The sequence below is a fragment of the Nanorana parkeri genome, unplaced genomic scaffold (assembly GCF_000935625.1).
Source record: "Nanorana parkeri isolate BGI_ZX_2015 unplaced genomic scaffold, ASM93562v1 scaffold56, whole genome shotgun sequence".
In the NCBI taxonomy this organism is placed as follows: Eukaryota; Metazoa; Chordata; class Amphibia; order Anura; family Dicroglossidae; genus Nanorana; species Nanorana parkeri.
This window is the reverse complement of record NW_017306324.1, coordinates 2,408,027-2,427,839: the sequence shown is the minus strand read 5'-3', so window position 1 is coordinate 2,427,839 and position 19,813 is coordinate 2,408,027. Positions and strand designations below refer to the sequence as shown.

Sequence of the window (19,813 nt, the reverse complement as noted above, 5' to 3'; positions counted from 1 at the left end):
GGGGGGGGCATTGCAAAAGGAGATCAATGCAAAATATAAGCACAGACCTCCAAAATGTGGGAATCAATGAGACCCCCATGGTGATCTGGCCCACGAACATCCATTGCAATATCTGCATGCATGCTCCTGGTCGTGAATGGGCTATGTGTGGTGCTGCTACTGAGTGTATACAGAGCATCCTGCTACAATAATACAGTGCACAGTACTCACATTCATTCACAGCATGATACACCGGAGCAGGGCTCTCTCTCCACTACCATCAACGGCCCCTGCCGCCAGGGCCAAGCGCTCCCTTCCGGGCCCCGATCGCACCTCCCGATCCCTCCTGGCCTATACGTGCCAGCAGGTGGCACAGGAGGACTACCCGGGCCCTGGTGCCAAGCTCCCACTCACTAACCGGGGCCTTGGAACGCACCACTCACAGCACATACGGGGGGGCGACATACGCCCCCTGAACCTTTTGACAAGTAAGCAGCGTCTTGTTCTGATGCTTATACCATATAATATATATTTATAAATAGAATGGAGCACCCGCGCCGAGCCTGCTTCCGGCTACTTGTGGGGAAATTCATATGATCCACATTGCTTCACCTATTTTATGAATGGTACGGTCCCCTACAACACCTCGCTAGGAGGCTGAGCGTGAGTGGAATTAAATACGTGTGCTGAGGGGAGTATCATGTTGCCCACAATAAGTACGATTAACCGAGTGAGCTGCGAAAATGTAGACTTGAATTCTCGTATTTCAAATTATAAACCGAGGCTTCGGGTAATGATTAATGGCACTTAAAGCTAGGAACGGAGCAAACGTGCTTGGAAAAATAATCGAATATCCCTCCTTTTACGTTATGGTTTCGCCCACCAGCATTCCACATTCCCTAATATGGTGAGGAGCCCAGGAGGCGCGTCCATTGAGAGCAAGGAGGGAGACTTCAGTCTCTATTACCTTTCAGTACCTATCTTATCGTTAAAAAAATCCATACTAATCAAATAGTTCTTTAATACTGCGGACGCCATTAGTAACGGGAAAAGCAGGCTGATGTTGAAGACTAGCTTGACTCAGAGAGGAGGGGAGGAGAGCGCCACCCCCACCAGAGAAATGGTTTGTCCCGGCGGCTGACCGTGTCTCTCCGAGGGGGAAACTGCACTGTGCGCGTGCGCGTAGCTGTCACTTCCGCTATCGGGAGCTACCGGAGCGATGGTAAGTGCCAGGGAAGGGTCCCGGGGCCGTAGGGCGGGTGGGTGTGGGCTGAGGTGACCCGAGAAGGGCACTGGGCATGGGGTCCGGGGATGGCGGCAGTAGTCCGCAGCCGACCCGCCTTGTGTGTGTGCGTGGGAGCGGCCCTGGGTGGATGAATCAGCCCGTGGAGGGCGGGGGCCGCCCTGTCAGTGTTTAGCTAAGACAGCGCCCGGCATGAGGCCTGCACCCTGTACATCTCCTCGAGGTGTCTGCGTACCCTCACAGGGTTACATTCTGCCCTCATACCTGGTGCTCATTGAACGTCCGGTGTCTCCTCAGGGATTGCACAATACCCTGACACCACCTTCCTGACTTTTCTATTGTGTATCAGTGCAGAAAAAAAAAATCACTGAAACTGACAGGCATGCCACTGTTTGCTTGTGGAGGCTCTTGAGGTGTCCAGTGGGAGGCAGCTGTCAATTGGTCCTTGATTGCAAAATCTAAGAATTGATCCGGTAGTAGCTGCAAAAATATTCACACCCAGTTAGTGCAGTCTCAAAGCATTACCTCCTTCTGCTTTAACCTCAATTGGAGCAACTTGGTCAAGCAATCCTCCCGCCCCCCCCCGATTGAGCAACAAAAGGTGCTGGTGATGATATATGATGATCTATCACTCTGCTCTTTTCTCCTGTCGGCATGCCCTTTCTCTGCATGTGTGCACAGCAGCAGCTCTTCTTTGCCTGTCTGAGTGCTGCTGTTCAGTATGATCACTAGGCTGATTCAGGGGCTCACTTACATTACATTGTATCTAAACCTAGGGACATACCGGTAATACTTTGCAGCTTATCACACCTTAGATGAGGTGGCTGCATTCGTTTTTCTTTTCACCTGGTGATCCTGCCAATGGCACACTTCCTGTCCTGGGGTGACAACGTTTTCTTTTTACCGGCCTGGACTGAGGATTTAGTGGTTACTTTGTAGTCTGTCTCCGGTGCAGAATGAGGTTTTCTCCCAGGAAGTGCATTGAACGATGAACAGCAACATTGTATATCATCACAGGCAGGAGTTACTCCAGTGTGCTGTGTGGGCCGAAGGAATGTAAAGTTGTTTTGTGTATATATATATTTTTAGGAAACTCTGACGTGTTACATTAATATATTTTTTCTGCTTTTGATCTAACGGAGGGAAGTTTAGGCTCCGTCTCATTTTTGTAGGGTTCTCTTTGTTGGTTTGATGGAAGATATCAATTATTTAGAGACGTCTTTCTTAACCAAGGAGCCTTCTGGTTTTGTCATGGGTGCCTTTACATTTTTGCTAAAGGGGGGGCTCTGATTTGTCTAGGGTTGAATGAAGCTGATGTGGACAGCTCAGTTACTCATCACCGGGGACTCCTCCCATTATTAGATTGCTCAGTTTGAAGTTTCAATCCGCTTGTGAGTGAAGGAATCTGAGCCGTCTCTTTAGCTGACTCAGAGCTCGGGGAATCCTTTTTCATGTGGGTTTCTCTTATGTTTGTGCTTATGTTAGGGCTTGTTCACACCAATCGCGTTCCAGGAGCAGTGCAGTTACAGAACGGATCAAAACTGCGCACTGCGCCCAATGTATTCCAATGGTATTTTGGACTCTAGTTCACACCGCAGCGTTCAGTTCCAGAGCATGTAAAAGAAACTGCCGCAAGCCCTGTTTTACCTGCTCTGGAACGCATGCAAACGTATCACAAATGCATGCAAACGTCCTGGAACGCACTAAAGGCCCATTTTAAACGATAAAAAAAAATATTTACCACAAACGGCCTGGAACGCATCAAAAACGCGGCACAAAATGCGGTATAAACACTGCCATGCGTGTGCAGAAACTCATGCAGATCTGGTCTGCATTTGGTGTGAACAAGCCCTTAAAATAAAAATGTCCGAGTATCACACTGGGGGTTTACCCTTTAAATCCCTGACCTGTCCGTCTTTGAATGCTCTGTCTGTAAGGGGAGCGAACATATCGGCATCGGTAACCCAGACTCAGTCTTTGATAAAATGTGTTTGTTTGGAAGAGGCAGATTGTGCCAGCGAGAGGACGTTGGTCTGTTCCAATTCTGAAAGCTGCAGCACAGCGTGTGTTCACCGCGGCCGGGATGAAATGGTTGTCGGCTTTGTGTTCACTTCCTCTATTAATAAACCTGTGATCACATCCGCCGTTCTCTGAAACATTTCACACCGATGACGTCCCGAGCTCGGCCAATCTCCTACAAGCAAAGTTTACGTCTCTCAATCATTCACCTGCGTCAGGTGATACAATGTTATCCTTCTCTCGCTTTGCTTTTTGGAATTTCTATGATGTACCTCATTTGCATTTGAATGGCACATACACTTTACAAAAAGGCAGGAAGTGCAATAGACCGAGGGTGGGCAACCTCAGCACTCCAGCTATTGGGGAACTACAAGTCCCATGAGACATTGCAGGACTTTGACATGCATGACAAAAAAAATATAAGACTAGAAAAGGGGTAGGCAACCTCGGCACTCCAGTTATTGGGGAACTACAAGTCCCATGAGGCATTGCATGACTCCCATAGGCAGATGACTGATGGGATATGTAGTTTCACCACAGCTGGAGTGCCAAAGTTGCGCCTACCCCTGTCCTGAGTTGGAGGGGAGTTGCTCAATTGCAGATTGGGATTCCTTACTCTGCCCAGGCTTGTTTGGATGCCTGCAAGCCACAACTGGGTTCATCATAGGCCGCTGATCTGGGAATGTTGGTGAATTCCTCTGTAAAGTAAAAAAAAGAAAATTGGGATGTTTCTTGAAAAATTGAGCAAATCGAAACAGAAATCTACCAACGGTAATCGTATTCCGTCATACGTTCGCTTAACCTGCCCTGAGAAGATACAGGCGGGATTTATTATATTCTAGACCAGGGGTAAGGTGTGGTGTAACTACAAATGCCCCCTGGCCTCTGGAGTCTTGCAATGCCTCATGGGACTTGTAGTTCCACAATAGCTTGGGGTGCCGAGGTTGCTGGCCTCTGTTCTGGTCTAACGGAATCTAAGCCCCCCATTCACACCTGAGTGTTTTGTCTTTGCACATTTCCCTAAGCACCACAACGCTCAGCATTCCCATGTGACCGCCCACCACAGCGCTCAGCATTCCCACGTGACCGCGCACCACAGCGCTCGGTCACTACGCACGCCCTCCTCTGCGCTCGGTCACTACGCACGCCCTCCTCTGCGCTCGGTCACTACGCACGCCCTCCTCTGCGCTCGGTCACTACGCACGCCCTCCTCTGCGCTCGGTCACTACGCACGCCCTCCTCTGCGCTCGGTCACTACGCACGCCCTCCTCTGCGCTCGGTCACTACGCACGCCCTCCTCTGCGCTCGGTCACTACGCACGCCCTCCTCTGCGCTCGGTCACTACGCACGCCCTCCTCTGCGCTCGGTCACTACGCACGCCCTCCTCTGCGCTCGGTCACTACGCACGCCCTCCTCTGCGCTCGGTCACTACGCACGCCCTCCTCTGCGCTCGGTCACTACGCACGCCCTCCTCTGCGCTCGGTCACTACGCACGCCCTCCTCTGCGCTCGGTCACTACGCACGCCCTCCTCTGCGCTCGGTCACTACGCACGCCCTCCTCTGCGCTCGGTCACTACGCACGCCCTCCTCTGCGCTCGGTCACTACGCACGCCCTCCTCTGCGCTCGGTCACTACGCACGCCCTCCTCTGCGCTCGGTCACTACGCACGCCCTCCTCTGCGCTCGGTCACTACGCACGCCCTCCTCTGCGCTCGGTCACTACGCACGCCCTCCTCTGCGCTCGGTCACTACGCACGCCCTCCTCTGCGCTCGGTCACTACGCACGCCCTCCTCTGCGCTCGGTCACTACGCACGCCCTCCTCTGCGCTCGGTCACTACGCACGCCCTCCTCTGCGCTCGGTCACTACGCACGCCCTCCTCTGCGCTCGGTCACTACGCACGCCCTCCTCTGCGCTCGGTCACTACGCACGCCCTCCTCTGCGCTCGGTCACTACGCACGCCCTCCTCTGCGCTCGGTCACTACGCACGCCCTCCTCTGCGCTCGGTCACTACGCACGCCCTCCTCTGCGCTCGGTCACTACGCACGCCCTCCTCTGCGCTCGGTCACTACGCACGCCCTCCTCTGCGCTCGGTCACTACGCACGCCCTCCTCTGCGCTCGGTCACTACGCACGCCCTCCTCTGCGCTCGGTCACTACGCACGCCCTCCTCTGCGCTCGGTCACTACGCACGCCCTCCTCTGCGCTCGGTCACTACGCACGCCCTCCTCTGCGCTCGGTCACTACGCACGCCCTCCTCTGCGCTCGGTCACTACGCACGCCCTCCTCTGCGCTCGGTCACTACGCACGCCCTCCTCTGCGCTCGGTCACTACGCACGCCCTCCTCTGCGCTCGGTCACTACGCACGCCCTCCTCTGCGCTCGGTCACTACGCACGCCCTCCTCTGCGCTCGGTCACTACGCACGCCCTCCTCTGCGCTCGGTCACTACGCACGCCCACCTCTGCGCTCGGTCACCTGATGCTGGAAAAGGTACATGAGCTTTGTTTTTTTTGGAGCTCTGTTGCTGCTCTTCTTCGCCCCATAGACATCAATGGGAATGTTTGCATGTATGTGACATAAGGAGTTACCTGCGTTTTTGCACCTGAAGTACCAATCTCTAGAAATGCTTTCTATTGGCCACAACAAAAAACACCTGAAGCTTAAAGAGGAACTGCAGGATTTTTTAACTCCACGTCCTACCCCCACAGTGCAAGGGTTAACTGCTAGTTTTGGTCTATGGGTGCAAATAAAGAAAATATACCTGATCCTCGATCCCGCCTGGCTTCTAGACCGGTGCTTGCAGCCTCTTCTTCCCCCCCGGGATCCGCAATCTAAGGACCTGTGATCATAACGTCTGTGCAAGATCCATTCACTTGCATTAGATGTGAGTACGCCAACGCACATTCCAAAGCTGGAGTGGATGGGTGAGTAGGCACCGCCGTAGGAGCCTGGATCGGGTGAACGTATCTTCTTTATTCCATTCCCTAGCCTAGACCAAAACAAGCAGTTAACCCTTGCAGTGCGTGGGTGGCCCCACTGCAAAGGGTTACTATTGTGAACCCTTGAGAACTGCTTTAAAGCAGAACTATACCCTCCTATACTTTACAGCAGGGATAGGCAGCTCCGGCTCTCCTGCTGTTGATGAACTACAAGTCCCATGAGACATTGCAAGACAGTTGCAGGCATGACTCCTGGAGGCAGAGGCATGTTGGGATTTGTAGTTAAAGCACAGCTGGAGGGCCGGAGTTGCCCACCCCTGCTTTACAGTCAAGGAGGGTACCATCTTAGCCTCTATTTGGGTTGCAGTTGCTATGGCACTGCACATGTGATCAGCTACGACAACAGCCATTGGAGGGCTTGGAAGTTTGGTTGAGAGCTGAAATAAGCACGCTGGCAACCTTGTCCGCCATTTCCAGTGGCCTGTCTGGAGGGTTCAGTTCTGCTCTAATACATGCGCAAAATCGATTGTGCAACACAGCTTTATAAATGTGCGTTTACAGGTGTAGAAATGCGCAAAAATGTCAATTGCCAGAAGTACGCTCTTCTCAGGTGTGAATGCTGAAGATTAGGTTCCTGGTTTCTTTTTGACATTCAGTCGTTTCTATAGTATAAAAAAATAAAAAGTATCTTAAATAAAAATATTAGCCAACGTGTACAGTTTCAGATGTTATTTGTAAGGATTGTAGACGCTGAACACCGGCACCATTCATAATAAAATTGCAGAATTGAGAATGTCGGTCGTCTTACAAATACTGGAAACAAAAGTTTTGGCTCTGTTTGTATAAGACGCGGCTGCCATTCCTGTTCTCGAGCAGTGTTGTGGTTTCGGCTGTCTGTTGAAGCTCCAGCTGTTCGGTGGGGGCTCATTCTCTGTTTTGCACTTTTTTTAGTTTACAACATGTTAGATGATTGGCTAAAATAACAAATAAGTGTCAGTCGGGGAGAATAAATCATTTGTGCAGATTTTAATCTACGTTCACACCTAGGCGGCACCTCTCGGTCAGGACCCCAGTCACGCTGGGTAGATCGCACGGTGTCCCGCTGATTCTGCTCGTGCTTCCGCACACTAAAGGCTAAGTTCACACCTAGGCGATTTATCGCACACACAAAAAACGAGATGCACATTAAAGTCAATGGAGGCTGTTCAAATCTTTGTGGTTTGTCGTGCGGAGCTAATCGCCTGTCACGCGAAAAGGTGCAGGAGCTATTTTCGTGAGGTTTGGGTCCCATAGACATCTCTAAGCATTGAAAACCACGCGCCAGCCAACGTTTCGGGGCCACACAAGGTCCCTTCTTCCGGCCGTAATGTTGGCTGTATGACGTATACATTTTTTTAAATAAAAAGTGCTTTACTTATTGCACACATCATCGAGTGCTGGTGACTTCTGTTATGGACTGTATCTGACACGGCGCCATCGTGTTGTCACTTTGAGCACCAATCTTCCATTGAGGTCTGTATGCTGTATGGAGTGCCGGTGATTTTGTATTATCAGGACGGGTTACCGGACAGAATCCTTTACTGTATGAGAGCCGTAACGTTTAGTGGCCGCCCCTGAAGAAGCGCCCTGTTTGTAGTATCCCGAATGAGTAAAACTAATGTTTGTACAGTAAACGGCAGTCATCTGGCCATAGGATACTCATCATTACAAGTAACGGATTTGACTCGTTGCCATTCCCCCCTAAAAAGTTCTGCTTTAAATACTTCAAGGCAACAGTTACAGAAGTCGGCGTTCGCAGCTGACCAGAGGAAATCCTGCGTGTGATTGGACGGTCATTTTATCTTCCCCCTGTATATAATTGCATACAATATCATGATTAAATGTATGAACCTCCATGAAGGGCTGTGTGTCCGAATAATCCCCAGAACCTCCACGCTGATGTGTTTCTGCAATGAGTCAGCTACCTTAGCATCCCTCTCACATTAGGTAAGACACGGGATTAAAGTGAAAACCTTTTCCCTCCCCGTTTGGATAAACGCGCTCCAGAAATAGAAGCGTGCGGTCACAGTATTGCTGAGACTCTGCGGGAGCACTCGGCTTTTGTTAGGCTGAGTGGGCGCTTTTTTTGTTTGTTTTAGCTGTAAAGTAACAAGTTCTTATTCCGTGGGGAGAAAATGACGGCAGTGAAGAAGTTGAATATTTTATTAAATTAACCAAATATTTTATTATGTATAATTTTTCTCTTAATTCAGGAGCTGTCGACCGCTTATAAAGAGCGAGGAAACATGAACTTCCCAGTAATAGACAATGGTCAGACATGTGGAGCCTGCTGATTCCAGAATATGTCATGTCTGTTCTTTTAGCCCTCATTCGCACGGGTAACGGCCGGCCCGTACAGATCTGTGCTGCGTGCACGGCCGTATCGGGCCGCTCCCGGGAAGGACAAGTGCTTGTATGATTATACGCAGCAGCCTGTCCTCTATGGGAGTACACGGCCGTACGCCGCCCTACGCTCACCCCAAGTGCAGGTCTTTATGGGTGCGGGTGTCCCGGCTTGGACACAGACAGAATCTATCTGTTTTTCTGGACCTGGTCAGGGTCAAGGGTAACCGAGTGTAAACGGACCGGCCCATAGACTAGCAGTGGGCATCCAATTGGGTCCACATGGAAAACTGACAGGTGTGAAAATGTGAATTGTTTCCTATGTAGTGGTGTATGAGAGTTTTCTGGGATCCTGTTCTGTGTATTTGGTGATTTTTTGTTGTGCTTATTATTTAAACGTGTGATTTTTATTTGACAGTCTGCCACACTGCGCCCGTACCTCAACACAGTCCGTGCCACCTTACAGGCGGCGATGTGTCTGGAAAACTTCTCTTCGCAGGTGGTGGAGAGACATAACAAGCCAGAAGTGGAAGTAAGGTAAGATCCTTCATCAAGCCCTTTTTTTTGTCCATCCCTGGGCCACAGCTTTGTCAGTATAAGAACAGAAGACCTGAGCAGGCAGGCTCTATGGGAAGGTATCATTTTTAGTTTTTCCTGGCGTGTACCTTTAACTTGTATGAATGCCCAAAGACCTGTAGCACACCTTACCGGACTTCCCATAGGAAAAATGGGTGCTCGCAGTGACTGCGGATGGCGCCGCATCAATCAAAGATTGTTGTGAAAAGACGTCACCAGCACACCAATATGACAAACACGTCAAAGTTCAGTGAATCTTCGTTTTTATTTTTCAGAAGTCACTCAAAGTAGAATCAGGGCCTGTTCACATGATATCAGGTGCCTATCTGCAGACGCGGTGCTACTGATGCAGTGCGTTTTGGCCGCGTTTTTGATGCGTTCCAGTAAAAAAAAAATATATATATATATTTTTTTTTTACTGGAACGCATCAAAAACGCGGCCAAAACGCACTGCATTGCTCCCTTTAAGCCTGTTAAAGGGGACCCTGCGCGGCCCCGAAAGCGCTTGATTCTACTTTGAGTGACTTCTGAAAAATAAAAACGAAGATTCACTGAACTTTGTGTTTGTCATATTGGTGTGCCGGTGACATCTTTTCACAACAATTTTAACTTGTATAAGGCGCACGGAAGAAGGCTGCTAATGGTCTAAAATACTTTTATTCTTCACACTTCTGAGGTTCCTGTTTCTGTAAAGGAAGGAGCCAGAAATGTTCAGGAACTGATGTCGGCTTGGTAACCATGGAAACAGTGCAATAAATTAAGTTACTGGGGAGACGTGGTACTTCCTTTTTAGGAATAAGGAAGTAGGAAGCATTTAAGCATCTTATAGGAGACACACTACACAGCAGTTCGTATACTTATGATATATTTGAAATATATAAAAGTTGGATGAAAGCAGTTCTGCCCCGCTGTCATAGCATTCAGTAAATCGTCAGGGGTCACCATTACTCCTGGTGTGGTGCAGGAATAGCTGCAAGTTCAGAACGTTTCAGGAAAGAGACCAATCTCCTTTTTTTTTTTTCTTTTTATAAACCACCATTGTTGTTGCTTTTTTAAAAGAGAGGTTTGGTCAAACCATTTTTTTGGCTATTTTTCTCTTCAGGGTCACAGCACATTTACTAATGTACTCCTGTGACCCAGCATTAGCTGGCCGGGCAGTGCCACACCTCTTTCGGGAAGGAACCCGACAGTATTTTTGTTGCCTTATGATGTCTGGTGCCCGATCTGCTCCCTCCCCAATCTATTGCCCTGGATAGTGATGGAGGAGCAGAGCAGGGTTCAGTGACTGAGAGACACTGTTCTTTATTGCGAGCATACTGAGAGCTGAATGATCTACGGTCATGTGACCTGTCAGCCCTCAGTCTTAGAGCCGCCGTGGGACTGCTGCAGCATGGAGGTGAGTATGCATGTTTTTTATTTTATTTTTATTAGCCCCATGATTCTTTAATTCGAGATGGCGAAGCTGACAAACCATCTGCATCACATAACTGTTGCTTTCTGTAAAACTGGTATGCTAGATTACTTTTCATGAGCATCAAGTAGTACAGAGCTGAATGTGGACCACATAGCCTCTGAGCCAGCAGACTTGCGGGGGAAGATTGTATGTGATGTGGGAGCTTTATGTGGAGCGGTTTGGTAACCAAACGTCTTCTCTCTGGGTTTCAGGAGTAGTAAAGAACTGCTCTTACAGCCGGTGGTCATCAGCAGAAATGAAAAGGAGAAAGTTCTGATTGAGGGATCCATTAACTCTGTGCGCGTCAGCATCGCTGTGAAACAGGTGAGTTACTGCAAGCGTGACCTTACCGTATGGTTCAATATTGTCGGCTTGTGTTGTGCCTGTGTGATATTTTATTCAAAGTAGCTCTGCCACCATTAAATTTAGAGCTAGAAGGTATAAAGTGCAGGTATTGTGGCACATTCACATCCAATTGCCAGGCCATATGAACAGGCAAAGCCCAGACACTTTTGGATTGTGTTGGATTTACAGGTATTTATATAGAGCCGACAACTTACGCAGCGGTTTACATAGTTGCATATTCACATCAGTCCCTGCCCTCGCTCACGATCTAAGGTCCCTATCTCACATACATACATACATACATACATACATACATACATACATACATACATAGAGGGCCAATTTAGACAGGAGCCAATTAACCTACCAGCATGTCTTTGGAGTGAATGCAGGAGATTGGCACAAACACTATCTTGCTTTAATACATAAGCCTGGTGTTCTAAGTTTAGGATTAAGTGGCTTTATGTAGTGATTTCACCAGCTGTGTAACCATAAGTTATGACAATAAGTACTTGTTTATCTGCTCGGTTTACTTGAAATGTTACCTGTTGTTTATTTGGACAGGCTGATGAAATTGAAAAGATTTTATGCCATAAATTCATGCGTTTTATGATGATGAGGGCAGAGAACTTCTTCATCCTGCGCAGAAAAGCTGTAGAGGTAAGAACACGTCCGTTGCTGGCCTTTCACATAATGATACCAGTGTTTCCATGAAAGATTCACAAATTGTTTGCAATCAACAGGCAGTTTGACCGAAAAACAGCAAAAAGAAATTCAGTCTTATTCGACATAATTCTTTTCTTTGTGCCGAGTGATGTTTTTTTGACTGAGAGGTTTCATTGAACAATCAAATCTGCGATGATTGTTTTCTTATGTGGTCTGCATGAGGATTCGAGTAAATTGTTCCAGTTTTATTTGGTTCTAGTCACCAGGTAGTGGAACTCGGCAGCAGTTTTATGCTAGGGGTTCCTCCAAGGGAACCTGTCATGGCACAAGTGAATATTGTAGAAAAGGCAACCAATCAAAGCAGAGAAATATGAGCATCCAGATGGGATGAAGTGGAGGCAGGGAACACATAACCACTTGATTTGCTTTGAAATAAGATCCACAGGCAGACATCTTTCCAAGTCTGTTTTTATGAAGTCAGCATAATTGGGTACAAAAAACGTTGTTATTCTACTGACCCGGCCGCTTCCTGTTTCATACCAAAAATCATGGTGAGGTCAAGGCTGGGTAAAGCCAAACTGCTAAAAAAAAGCAAATTAAATACATATAAGGAAGCAGTTTACCTGCCAGTTTGTATTCCCTGTTGCACAGTACTGTCCGGTCTGGCAGACAGAACCCTGATTTTTTTTCTTTGCTGCAGTTAAGCAACTTACAGGTCTTGGCCTGTATTTGGACAGTGGAGGGGAAGCAGCAGACTAATTAGCTCTACCCTCTGTCGCTCTGCTTCTATCAAGCATGCTATCTGCATACTGATAGGAGCATTCATGTTACATGCATGTTATCTGCTTCTATCAGTAGGTTCCTTGTTAGCAGATGACCACTGCAGCATAACTGACTGGTTATGTGGACTGCTTCTCCCTTTCCCAGTTTGAGCTTTGTTGTACAGGGAATGCGAACAACTGATACCAAGTAAAATTCGGGTACCTACACTGCTTGCATTTAAACATAAATAAAGGGAAGGATGCATTAATAAATACAGAGCTTCAATAATCTGTGACTTCAATATCCAACTGAAGTTCTGCTCTAAAGAAGACCTCCAATAATGTTTTATTTTTTGGAATAGCCGCAAGCCCAATTTCCTGGTTATACACATGTGGAAGTATTTAAAGGAATTTAAAGCAGGGTATGGCCACTCTACCTCAACAGCATTAGAGTCCCAGGGGTTGGGGGCTGAGAATGCACAGCTCCTACTGACTCCTGTTGATCTTCAGTCCGCTTGGGCACAGACATCAAGTTATTCAGAATGTCCGGGGATCTGGTAGAAGTGCTAAGATCTTGGCTAGCTAGCACCTGGATTTGGATCCCGCCTGTAATACTGCCTGCCAGGAGTTTGTATGCTCACCCTCTGGTGCTATTGCTTCCTCCCATTGTATGGTGGGGATGTTAATGATCTCCTGGGGGGAAAGAGACTGGCTGTGCTTACTCTCTATTATATGTGAATGCTGTATAAATATGGTAAAGAAAGCTATTGGCAGCCCTTCCAGACAGCAATGTTGGTTCTATCCAGCAATCTAGAGGTCTTTGACTTTAGAAAACCAGAAATCTCTAAAGTGAACCATCCATTAAATACAGCACCCCGTTGAGTTGTCTACCATGCTCCCGAAAAGCCCCCAGAAGAGGTGACGTCACACCTGAAATATTTGCCTTTGTTAAAGAAACTGCTTATCCGGGATCCTGTGGCAACCGGTCATGTGAGCAAATGGCCAGCTTTGGTCTGGTCTTTCCGAGGGGATGGATTTGGGTTCAGAAGGGCTGTTCTTTACCTTGAGCAGAAATCACACAACTGGCGGCCATGGGATCCCGTATTGGTGGTTTCTGCAGCAAAGGTATGTACTTCAATGATACATATACAGTTTCTGACTGTCAGGGAGAAGATGAATGGGAGGGGGGGTTGTATTTAATGATAGGTTTGCATATTTGATGTAGAAGTGCTTTGCAGCATCAGAGATATTAGAACATGCCTTTTGATACGTGGGAGTAATTAGCACTGGGAACACGGTGTCACATCAGATGGCTGCCACTCTTTAATGAGAAAATTTTCTGGTTTCCAGGGATACGACATCAGCTTTCTGATCACAAACTTCCACACGGAGCAAATGTACAAACACAAGCTGGTTGACTTTGTCATTCATTTTATGGAGGAGATCGACAAGGAGATCAGCGAAATGAAGCTGTCAGTCAACGCCAGAGCTCGTATCGTAGCTGAGGAATTCCTAAAGAACGTAAGAACTTTTTCTCTGGTAGTTCAGGAATGGCAGTATTGGTTGGCACGGGCCCCCTGCTGTGCTCCGGCTGGTAAATTGTGAATCTCGGCATGGTCTGCCAATCTCAAGCTGGTATTTTTGGGCACTTGAACCCTTATAGCAGCGAGTCTTTTGATTCCCACACTTGTATCAAGTCTCCTCCTATGTTGAAACTGATTATTCCCCATTTCCTGCAAACTTATATAACCGCTTTGAAGAGACAGCCGCTATCTTGAGCCTGCTTTTCGAGCTTTATTTTAAATAACACATGCCTGGCATCCCTTGAGACATGCTCGCAACCAACCAATCAGTGCACAGCTAAAGTCTGCAGCATCTAGTGGCCAGCAGAGGGAAGCAGGAACATCTAAAGAGATCCCGGGGATGAATTCTTTCATAAAATTATTTTGAAAAAGATCCAAGGCAGAATGCTGTGACGTTTACAGGAGCCTGCCGCCCCTTTCCACCAGAGGGCAGGAGACAGACACAGTAATGACATCATTGGGTTTCAAAATGGGTATTTCTTGAAAAGCAAAATTATTTGATCAGGAGGGAGGGGGACGTCAACAAAGGAAGCCTTTTGTATGCGTACGCTACACTTCACATTTAAGAACAAAAACCTATTCAGTGAGAAAAAAAAGGTGTCGGTGAGTAATTCCTTTTCAATGTATTCTTCCATGCTGCTCATGGAAAATAAAAAGCAAGCTGTGGTGGGTTTTAGCTTTACATTTTCCTATCAACAAAGTTTGTCAAGTCCGTGGTGTAGGACTTCATAGACTCCCCGTCTGTTTCCTGTGATGGACTACAAGCTCACGTTTTAGGTTAATAATTTGTATTGAGATTGTAGGCTATCACAGGAGCAAGCTTGGAGCGGTGACTACTTTACAACACACACAGGGACCACAGAGATGATTGGAGGATCTACAGCCGAGTGATATACAAATAAGATACATTGTTGTTACTAGTTTAGGTACTTCAATGCATTTTTGCGATTTTAATTCCTGAGTTTAGTGTCACTTTAAAGCCTTGGTTCTCAACTGGTGGGTCGTGACCCAAAAGTGGGTCGCGGCTCCCTGTTTAGTGGGTCGCCACATGTCTTCCAGTTTTCTAGTTGAGAGGCTCCTCTGCCTCCCGCAAGTGCAGCACTGTCAGTTCCCGCTCCAAGCAGCCATTCAAAATATGTTGCCCGAAGCCGAGTGTCAGCTTGGGGTGGGGTGGAATCGGGCTATGGCTGCAAGGGAGCTCCATACATACGTGCATTGCTTACCGCTCCCTCACGTGTCCTATAGAGGAGCCTGGACCGGAGTGACGTCACATTCTGGCTCCCGGCACCTCTACAGGGCACGCAAGGGAGCTGCACATGTAATGTACATATGGATGGAGCTCCGTCACAGTTCAGCAGATTGTGTCTGTGGTTATATATGTCTGTCATTGTTTTTGAGGACCCGTTCACACTAGTATTGTGCGATTAACGCACTGTACCATGCAATTGCACCTACCGTGCATTCTGGTGTGTCGGGTTGCCATTCATTTAAATGTTACCCTAAACGCACCTCCCACCCACAGCTCGTACGCCTGCACTGGAACACGCGGCACCCTAATTCCATGCATTCCATTGCAGTGCGACTTGGGACGCAACTTAATGACCAAGGACAAATGTGGGTCCTGAGGTTACACAGGTTGAGAACCACTGTTTTAAAGTATTACTAAAGGCAGGGCATTTTTTACCTTAATGCATGTGTCCCCAACCCCTGCCATGCGGTCGGCACCTGATTCACATAAGGGCACGTGGAGCTCCTGCTCCAAGCCCGCCCCCATTGCCTTGTATGCCCGATGGCAATATGGGCTGGCTACAATTAGGCAGAGGTGGCCCTCTAATTAGGCATTAGAAGGCTGATCGCTGGGGCCGCCTGATGAAAGAGCCGTGTATGCTGTGCCCGTAGCTACCGGTGAGACACTCTGGACGCCCTGGTGAGAGCCCGCTCTGGCCGTGAGAGTAGGAAAATTAGCTCAGGGCTCCCACTGATTCTGCATTATGGTGAGTAGTATATTTATTTCATTATCTGTTACAATGTAATAATAATAGAGATAAAGTGCACAATATATGCGCTTGAATCATCCCAAAACAGCCTCAAACCCTCCCCCGAAAAACAGGTATTATGAAACAGCGTCGCATATAGCCATGGCTATATGTGACGCTGTTTCATAATAAATGAACACAAGGATTTGACAAAAATCTTTTTGAGTGCTGGTGATCCTCCTTCTACACAAGTTCTTTCATAAAATTCTTTTGAAAAAGATCCGAGGCAGAATGCTGTGACGTTTACAGGAGCCTGCCGCCCCTTTCCACCAGATAGCAGTAGACTGACCCAGTGATGACATCATTGGGTTTCAAAATGGGTATACCTTGAAAAGCAAAATTATTTGATCAGGAGGAAGGGGGACGTCAACCAGGGAAGGTATTGTATGCGTACGCTACACTTTAAATTTAAGAACAAAAACGGTTGGGGACTTCTGCATTAAGGTAAAACAATGCCCACTACCTTTCTGTGTCTCTCTACATTTGCTCATCAGCGCCTCTTGTCACAGTCTATGGACGCACACAGCTACTGCGGGCATGGCGGGGAACATGCACACACGTGTGCCTCCACAACAGCCACTTACTTAGCTGATGGCGGCACCCGTGCAGGGGGCGGGGGTAGAGTGCTGCGTGGACCCACTAGAATACGAGGAATAAAAAAAGAACAAAGGATATGCTTTCCATGTGGACCTCCCATGCGCATGATTAAAAAAAAGTTCAAGGTTAAATGTCACTTTAAGACCCTGGCTTTAATACACCAAGTAACTAACTGGAACAACTCTATAGGTAAGATTTCTGACTGCCCTGATCTGCATTCCTTCTCCTGGTCAGTGACTGAATATTATAGGCAACTAGTCCCCACCAGTGTCAGCTTTACATATTTACAATTCTTGCAATAGAGAAAAGATTGTAGCTACTTCCTAACCATTCCATTTTGTTTTCTTTTTGCAGTTTTAATCACCATGTCTGGACGGCGGATGTGACTCCCTCATTTTTTGCTCCTGGATCTCTGCATCGCCGCCCCTCAGGGGTGGGGAAATTAAAGGGCCAAGGGAGGGGGCTTGCATTTAGGTGCAGAGTAAGGAAATCGGTGAATGTCTGTCAGACCTCAGGGGGGAAATGTACATGGCATTTACCTTCATTCCAAATTCCCCCACAGGATGGGACAGAATATTTTTATTGTTATCTTGAGAGAAAAAAAAAAAAAAGAAATGTGCTTGTCTCAATCTGTAATCTTCCTTTTTTTATTTTTTAATATTGCTTTATTTTTTTGTTATTTCTTTACCGCAGTCTTTACAGAGAAGGTCATAAAGTGATTTTCAGTAAGTGCCCACAGCTGGAACCTTCATTCACATTGAAGGGGCTACTCTCGAGTGCATTATCAGATCTTGCTGCTTCCCCCCTCAAACCCCCTCAGTGATTTTTGTTTTTTTTTGTTTTTTTGATAAACTTGGCCAAGGATCAAACTCGAAAAATACACAGCCTGGTGCATGTATTATTGGCAGCGGGCCCATCTTCCTGCTCTTTGACAAGTCCGCTAGCGAGAGTGTGACCGTTTTTACCTACAAGACTGCCAGAGGTACTGTATTAAAGGTGTATATCCTGTCAGCGGTCTCTACAGGGTGGCCTCCCTCCCAGCTCATTCAGAGGAGAGATCTTGAGACCGTTGTGTCCTCGCAGGTCAGAACACACCTTCCTGTTTCACTCCGGACTTTTGCCAAACCACACCGTTTTTCTCTGAAATAGTGATTGCAAATTTTCAGAGCTTTTTTGGTTGTTTTCTTTTCCTTTTTTTTTTGTCACCCCCTTTCCTCCCCCCACATCATGAGAATTCGGAATCTGAAAAAAATCATATATACTTCTGCTTTTTTTGCACTTAATGTAGATTTTTCTTATTAAAAAATAAAGCCTTTTGTCCTGTCCCCTATTATTGAATGTTTTTTTTTATTTAAAGCGACAGTGCTTTCAAATGTTTGAAGCTTTGCATTTATCTAGGCTACACAAGCTGTCTGGATACAAGATTTATGTGTATTTCCTAACGTAAGACTAAACTCGAGTTCAAGGAGAACTATGAAGTGAGTGATTTCCAAAGAAGCTGTCACAGGTCAGCTCTATAGATCGGGAAGTGAGCAGAAACATGCAGCCGATCCGCTCACTTCCCAATCTACTCCCTGCCGAGAGCTGTGACAGTCACGGCTTCCTGCAGGGATTCCCCCCCCTCCCCTCCCTGATCCTCCAGCGCTGACTGGCGGAACGGACGGGGGAGGGGTCGCGTACAGCTGGCTCTGCTTCTAGATGGGCAGATCCAGCTGTCAGTCGCGCAGCTAGGTGGATCCAGACAGTTTTATCGAGATCTGTCCTGGCTGCAGCGCTCTCAGTATTGCCCAACATATACTGAGCTTTGGGTCACAGGAGGAGGTTAGTATATGTCCTCCCGTGACCCTAAAGAGAACTATGGGGGAAAACACTTACCCCATAGTTCTTTTTTAAATCTTAACAATGCATTCAAGTATCTTAACAACGGAAATGTATCTTATTTGTGTAATATTCGGCTGTAGATCCTCAAATCATCTCTGAATTGGTGCTGACACTGTCCTTCCTTCTGGAGGGGGGATACTTTTGTTCCCCCATGGTCCCTGTGTCTGTTGTAAGGTAGTCACCGCTCCAAGCTCACTCCTGTGATGTACTACAATCTCAATACAAATGAGTAAACTAAACGTGAGATTGTAGTCCATCATGGGAGTGAGCTTGGAGAGGTGACTACTTTACAACACACACAAGGACCATGGGGAACAGAAGTAGCCCCCCTCAAGAAGGAAGGACAGTGTCAGCACCAATTCAGAGATGATTTGAGGATCTACAGCCGAGTGATACACAAATAACATACATTTTTGTTAAGATAGTTGAATGTATTTTTACGATGTCATTCCTGAGCTTAGTGTCACTTTATTTCTTGGTGTATTTCTATCAGATCAGTGTGCAATGCTGGATTAGCACATCTGTTATACTTAGTCGCTGTACAGGAGCTTCCTGTTGTAAAGACCGGTCACTGCTCCTCTCTCTCCTTGTGCAGGGTGATTGGTCTTGTCCTCGAACCCTCCTGTAGTTTTCAGCAGGCAGTTTGTAGTGTGTGTGGCCTGCTGGGTCCCTCCCGCAGCTCTGCTCTCTGCACAGACTATGTACAGGGTGATATCTGGCTTTTGGCTATTGAGTATATTTTCTGTGAGTAGCTACTGATGCTGGAGCAAGACGGGCTCAGCCCATGTGTACCCGCCATTCTCTCTGGCACTGCTGTGAAGGAGCGCGGACATTGGGCTATGGAAGTTATTATTTGAATGAGTTTTTGTTTCCGGAGTTCATCTTTCACACTTGTGGAAGCTATGCACTCCAATATTCCTCCTGGCATATGCCCTACGTATCCATCTGCCCTGCTGGTATTACTTTTTCTGAGTGGCTCCGAAATCAGTGCCCGTGGTGAGGCCCAGAAAGTGTTCCCTGGATTTAGTACTTCTCTACACCTACTGCAACCTGCACACTCACGGAAGCATGCATGGCTGTGCAATGCCCTTATGTGACAAGCTCTGTCCAGAAGTATGTAAGGACAATACTTGGCTGACTATGAATTTCTATAAATAAGCATTTTATTTAAAACATTTTAGGCATTATAGATGTGCCTTACCACGCTGTATGTGAAAATGGGGCTATCGGCCAATTTAAATATGTAAAAGTCCTGCATTTGAGCAGACGGGCCTCTTCCGCGTGCCTCTCTGATGCTGGTTTCCATTTCCTACTAAGAGCTTGACTTTATAGGCTTTATGTAGCAGGTAGGTACC

At 47.3% G+C, this 19,813-nt stretch overlaps 2 protein-coding genes across 2 annotated transcripts in view; one reads left to right on the top strand and one right to left on the bottom strand.

The window, feature by feature from the left end:
• The window catches only part of TADA3 (transcriptional adaptor 3), a 10,746-nt gene extending 10,314 nt beyond the window's left edge, over positions 1–432 (bottom strand). Inside the window, exon 1 of the mRNA XM_018576118.1 lies at positions 211–432. The gene's annotated coding sequence lies outside the window, so the exon portion shown is untranslated. The remainder of the gene's footprint in view (positions 1–210) is intronic.
• A 678-nt stretch (positions 433–1,110) lies between these two features.
• On the top strand, positions 1,111–17,822 carry ARPC4 (actin related protein 2/3 complex subunit 4). Its single transcript, XM_018576117.1, has 6 exons — positions 1,111–1,201; positions 8,979–9,097; positions 10,802–10,913; positions 11,499–11,594; positions 13,712–13,882; positions 16,932–17,822. Exons 1-6 carry the CDS (start codon positions 1,199–1,201, stop codon positions 16,935–16,937), a joined length of 507 nt encoding a protein of 168 aa, XP_018431619.1. The 5' UTR covers positions 1,111–1,198; the 3' UTR covers positions 16,938–17,822.
• Positions 17,823–19,813: the final 1,991 nt, after the last annotated feature.

Excerpts from the sequence above, each read along its gene's own strand:
- ARPC4 (XM_018576117.1), top strand. Across the intron at positions 9,098-10,801 it reads AAGCCAGAAGTGGAAGTAAG|GAGTAGTAAAGAACTGCTCT; the intron begins GTAAGATCCTTC and ends TCTGGGTTTCAG. Across the intron at positions 10,914-11,498 it reads TCAGCATCGCTGTGAAACAG|GCTGATGAAATTGAAAAGAT; the intron begins GTGAGTTACTGC and ends TTATTTGGACAG.